The following is a 5,932-nucleotide window of genomic DNA, read 5'->3' as shown; positions in this document are numbered from 1 at the left end:
ACTAGCCTGGGAGCACGCTCAGACCAGGGTCTCTTCCTCCTGACCTCTGACCCTGACTAGCCTGGGAGCACGCTCAGACCAGGGTCTTCCTCCTGACCTCTGACCCTGACTAGCCTGGGAGCACGCTCAGACACAGGACAGGAAGTAAACCATGAACTCAGAGAAGAGGTCAAAACAACAAGTTGAAACATCTTCATGGCTTGTCGGGACACATCCCCAAACTTTCTAGCACACTAGGCGAAAAAGGCGAAAAATCTTTTTTTGTTTGTTTTACCCACCAAAAAGACATTCAGTACGGTTGGACAGTACATGTGTGGCCTTATGTGGTTTTAACAATACTCATCTTTGACCAAGTGACTGGTGTTATTTTAACATCCACTAAAAGTCAAGTCAAGAAGAACTATATTGGTCCCCAGATACATTTTGTCCAATTGGTTCGGCAGCAGTAAAAACACACCACACAAAATCACAACACACAAAAACACAACACACAAAAACACACCACACAAAAACACACCACACAAAATCACAACACACAAAAACACAACACACAAAATCACAACACACAAAAACACACCACACAAAATCACAACTCACACACAATATTAACCAGGCCAGGTTCAGCCTGGCTTATGTGCGGGGCTGGCTTGTTTCTGTTCAGGACTGGTAGGACGGAAGCTAGTCATGCCACTGAAATAGCTGTGAATTGAAATTACATGAAATAATGTCTGATAAATGAAGATAGGTCTTGTCACCTGGACACATCAGTTCCAATGCTTCCAATACTAATCCAGCACAATAAGACCAGGATAGCCAGTTAGCTCATGAGCTCACAACAACTAGCAGCAGCTTCCATAACATTCATGGTAGCGGTCAGTGGCTAAAGCAGTTACACTGATGATTCCTGTAACGTTAGCTATTTTGCTGCAATTGGTTCAACTTCTGTTTCTGGACAAAGGTAAGGGATAAACCCAGATAACACAAGTGGACCTACAGCGGGTCCCCGATGGACGAGTTGGCGGACCTCCGGTGGAATATAACACAAGACTAGCGGACCTACAGCGGGTCCCCGATGGACAGTGGCGTGCACAGACATTTTGGGGGGCAGGTGCTCAGTGAAAAATGAGGGCCGAGATGTTGACGGGGGGGTTCTGGCAGATAATTTGTATTTGTTTGATTGTCGCGTGAGTTGTTGACGGGGGGGGTTTCCCTGTTCGATTCGTTCGATCCACCTGATCCACCCCTGGCTACGGGCCTGTAGAATGAAGGGGTTGCTCATTTCTCCGTGCGAGAAGAGGGTGAAACGTGTGTGTCTTGGCACAGTAAAGTACTACATAATACTAAATATTCAGATTAAAGAATACTGATATCTTAAGCTTCACATGCTGTACTAACAACAAATTCTACCCACGTTGGTCGTGTGGTGGTCATCATTACGTTAAATCCATTTAAATCCTAGCGTCCCGCTAGCGTCTAGCGCCTAGCGGCTAGTCTTGCTAGCCGACTTGCAGGTGGGCAGTCGGCTAATTTAGGCTCAGCTGTTTGGCGCTGTATGAGACTTACTTCACAACAGAGACAAATAAATGCAAGTTATAGTTTGGCAACTGAGGCTTAGGGGGCAAACAATACACTCGTTTGGTTTATGTGTTACCTGGCTGGTTAGCTGTCATCACTCTGGATGGGGAAAGGGCAGTGGAGGAGTAGCGCGCCTCCGTTTGTGTCGCTTTTCACGTTTACCGTTCACAAAGGAAGAGAGGGAGGGGAGGGGCACGTGTGTGTGCGGGTGGGGGGGGGGGGTCTGGCAAAATTACAACGCATTTTGGGGCATTATTATTAGACGCTTTTAATTGAGAATTGAGCGATGTCACCATGGGCCACATACAGTAGGCCTACACTATAAATAAATAAAAAAGTAACTTTCAAAAGGGCACTTGCCTTGTCCAGAGGGCAAAGGGCAGGTGCTCTAGCACCACCTCGTGTCTACCTGTGCACGTCCCTGCCGATGGATGCTCCACCAACATTCCACCGGTAGTTAATTGTCTATATCCTAGGCCCATTGGCCAAGGGGTCCATGGCGTGGTGGCGAGACTCCGCCCCCTCGCATCAGAGCGGTTCGGGTGTAGTGCAGTGACTTCCGGGCAATCTCCATACACCCACTGGTGAAAACCGTGTGTCTCTAGCCCGCTGGTCAAACTTTACAATAAGGGCCACAAAAAACATTAGTTAACTGTTAACTAATGCTTATTTAGGGTTAGGTTAAGTAACTAATGTTAATTAATACCTTAGTTAAGGTTAGGGTTAGGGATAGGGTTAGGTGAGTTAACCTTAGTTAACATAAATAACATTAGTAAATGGTTAATAGAGACATTAGTTAACTGTTACTTAATGCTTAATAATGCATTAACTAATGCTTATTAATGTACCCTTATTGTAAAGTGTTACCAGCCCGCTCAGGGGCTGAGTTGTGGAGTTCATGGCATGGATAATGGCGTGGTGGGGAGACTCCGCTCGCTTGGGTCGGAGCTGATTCAGCGCAGTACAGTGACCTCTGGGCAATCTCCTTGCAACCATGGCGAAGACCGTGGGTCTCGCTCTAAAACGCAAAACTCTTTGAAACCTTCTCTTCACTACTCCAGCCCCCACCTCCTACTCCCAACTCCTCCCTTCTCCCTGATGATTTTGCCAACTTCTTTGACAAGAAAGTTAAGGATATCAGATCCTCTTTCCCCCCTCCCCCGGTCAACGCTCCGTGCACAAACCTCTCCCCCCCTCCTCTCTCCCCTCCCTGCTCCCCCCCACGCCCCACCTTATCCCACTTTTCTCCCCCCTCACCCAACGAGGCCCTCAACCTTGTAACATCTAACCTCCCTACCCACCACCCCCCGGTCAACAACGCTGACAATTATTCTAATAATCGCAATTATTTTTCTGACAATTAATCGTTAAGCAAAATTCATCAATTGTATCTGTTGGTCTTGGCTAGTGGGTATTTGAAGGAGTGTTTGTATCTGTTGGTCTTGGCTAGTGGGTATTTGAAGGAGTGTTTGTATCTGTTGGTCTTGGCTAGTGGGTATTTGAAGGAGTGTTTGTATCTGTTGGTCTTGGCTAGTGGGTATTTGAAGGAGTGTTTGTATCTGTTGGTCTTGGCTAGTGGGTATTTGAAGGAGTGTTTGTATCTGTTGGTCTTGGCTAGTGGGTATTTGAAGGAGTGTTTGTATCTGTTGGTCTTGGCTAGTGGCTATTTGAAGGAGTGTTTGTATCTGTTGGTCTTGGCTAGTGGGTATTTGAAGGAGTGTTTGTATCTGTTGGTCTTGGCTAGTGGCTATTTGAAGGAGTGTTTGTATCTGTTGGTCTTGGCTAGTGGGTATTTGAAGGAGTGTTTGTATCTGTTGGTCTTGGCTAGTGGGTATTTGAAGGAGTGTTTGTATCTGTTGGTCTTGGCTAGTGGGTATTTAAAGGAGTGTTTGTATCTGTTGGTCTTGGCTAGTGGGTATTTGAAGGAGTGTTTGTATCTGTTGGTCTTGGCTAGTGGGTATTTGAAGGAGTGTTTGTATCTGTTGGTCTTGGCTAGTGGGTATTTGAAGGAGTGTTTGTATCTGTTGGTCTTGGCTAGTGGCTATTTGAAGGAGTGTTTGTATCTGTTGGTCTTGGCTAGTGGGTATTTGAAGGAGTGTTTGTATCTGTTGGTCTTGGCTAGTGGGTATTTGAAGGAGTGTTTGTATCTGTTGGTCTTGGCTAGTGGCTATTTGAAGGAGTGTTTGTATCTGTTGGTCTTGGCTAGTGGGTATTTGAAGGAGTGTTTGTATCTGTTGGTCTTGGCTAGTGGGTATTTGAAGGAGTGTTTGTATCTGTTGGTCTTGGCTAGTGGCTATTTGAAGGAGTGTTTGTATCTGTTGGTCTTGGCTAGTGGGTATTTGAAGGAGTGTTTGTATCTGTTGGTCTTGGCTAGTGGGTATTTGAAGGAGTGTTTGTATCTGTTGGTCTTGGCAAGTGGGTATTTGAAGGAGTGTTTGTATCTGTTGGTCTTGGCTAGTGGGTATTTGAAGGAGTGTTTGTATCTGTTGGTCTTGGCTAGTGGGTATTTGAAGGAGTGTTTGTATCTGTTGGTCTTGGCTAGTGGGTATTTGAAGGAGTGTTTGTATCTGTTGGTCTTGGCTAGTGGGTATTTGAAGGAGTGTTTGTATCTGTTGGTCTTGGCTAGTGTGTATTTGAAGGAGTGTTTGTATCTGTTGGTCTTGGCTAGTGGGTATTTGAAGGAGTGTTTGTATCTGTTGGTCTTGGCTAGTGGGTATTTGAAGGAGTGTTTGTATCTGTTGGTCTTGGCTAGTGGGTATTTGAAGGAGTGTTTGTATCTGTTGGTCTTGGCTAGTGGGTATTTGAAGGAGTGTTTGTATCTGTTGGTCTTGGCTAGTGGGTATTTGAAGGAGTGTTTGTATCTGTTGGTCTTGGCTAGTGGCTATTTGAAGGAGTGTTTGTATCTGTTGGTCTTGGCTAGTGGGTATTTGAAGCGGGAACCCGAAGGCTACGTGTGAAACTCTAGGAGCAGGGGGTGAGCGCTGTCAGACAAAAGGTCAGGTCTTTACTATTTCATAGTCTCAGTTAATCAGTTTCATGTGTCTCATCTTATCTGAATCTAAACGTTTTGCTACTGTACGACAATTCTACCGCCACCACAAGCCTCGAGTCTGTTCTCAGTTTTTCCTTAAGTGTTCTTCTGTTGAAGATGTTGCCTCGGTATTTCAGTCGGTCAACTAGGGACTGGGGTCATAAATCTGATGGGTGTTAAGCTCCAGGCAGGCTCCTTCATGATAAGCAACATTGTGCTACTGTACCTACTGTACATTTGACTGTACCTACTGTACGTTGACTGTACCTACTGTACGTTGACTGTACCTACTGTACATTGATTGTACCTACTGTACGTTGACTGTACCAACTGTACGTTGACTGTAGACCTACCTACTGTATGTTGACTGTAGACCTACCTACTGTACGTTGCTAAGCTGTGAATGTCCCGCTGCGTTTGAGGCACCAGGCTCTGATTTCTTGGACCATATTATGTTTGGTTTGTTGTTTTCTAAAAAAGAAAATAAAAAAAAATAGGTGTTCATGTTTGTGTCTTCAAAACCGAGCGTTTATGTTGTCATCAAAAGGCAAGACAACAAGTAACCAAGCGATTTTGTGTGTTTTCCTTACAGCTCGTCGCTGAGGCAGCCGTCGTCGACGGCCAAAGTGTGTCTGGTGTGCGGGGACGAGGCGTCGGGATGTCACTACGGGGTGGTCACATGCGGCAGCTGCAAAGTCTTCTTCAAACGAGCAGTAGAAGGTATTGTGTTTACGTTGACATGCATGTGCAGGCTAACAAGATGGCCTACACTTGGCTAATGCATACTTCTCATTCCTTGCAACTGCCCGCTTCAGATATGACAGAGGTGAAGGCCCCAGGCCAGATTTGACAGAAAACAAAGGCTCCAGTTACTCAGTTCATACAGTATTATGAGTATACTGTAGGCTATTGCATTTTTAAAACCTCCATATACTTTAACACCACTGGTGGTACAGTTGAGGGACAGAAATAAACTGAGCCAAGGTTTTGAGTATGGCCTTTCAGATAATTGGCAGACATTTGGGTTGTGGGTCACTCAAGTCCTCTAGTAGGGGCAGCGGGAGGAAATCTCTAAGCTACGTTAGCACTGTGACATAGGAAACCTCCTGCTAAGCTACATTAGCACTGTGACATAGGAAACCTCCTGCTAAGCTACGTTAGCACCTTGACATAGGAAACCTCCTGCTAAGCTACGTTAGCACCTTGACATAGGAAACCTCCTGCTAAGCTACATTAGCACTGTGACATAGGAAACCTCCTGCTAAGCTACATTAGCACTGTGACATAGGAAACCTCCTGCTAAGCTACATTAGCACTGTGACATAG

General features: G+C 45.5%; 1 protein-coding gene across 1 annotated transcript in view; it reads left to right on the top strand.

Annotated features, from left to right (window-relative positions):
- The window catches only part of nr3c2 (nuclear receptor subfamily 3, group C, member 2), a gene marked incomplete at its 3' end in the record, with an annotated part of 133,680 nt that extends 128,224 nt beyond the window's left edge, over positions 1–5,456 (top strand). Inside the window, exons 3-4 of the mRNA XM_084462247.1 lie at positions 5,199–5,326; positions 5,422–5,456. Coding sequence (XP_084318373.1) covers positions 5,199–5,326; positions 5,422–5,456 — 163 coding nt within the window. The remainder of the gene's footprint in view (positions 1–5,198; positions 5,327–5,421) is intronic.
- Between the last annotated feature and the right edge of the window lie 476 nt (positions 5,457–5,932).

Source organism: Borostomias antarcticus, assembly GCF_949987555.1.
Source record: "Borostomias antarcticus genome assembly, contig: scaffold_102, whole genome shotgun sequence".
Taxonomy (NCBI): Eukaryota; Metazoa; Chordata; class Actinopteri; order Stomiiformes; family Stomiidae; genus Borostomias; species Borostomias antarcticus.
Note: the sequence above shows the minus strand (reverse complement) of the source record. Positions and strands in the feature narration are given on the sequence as shown.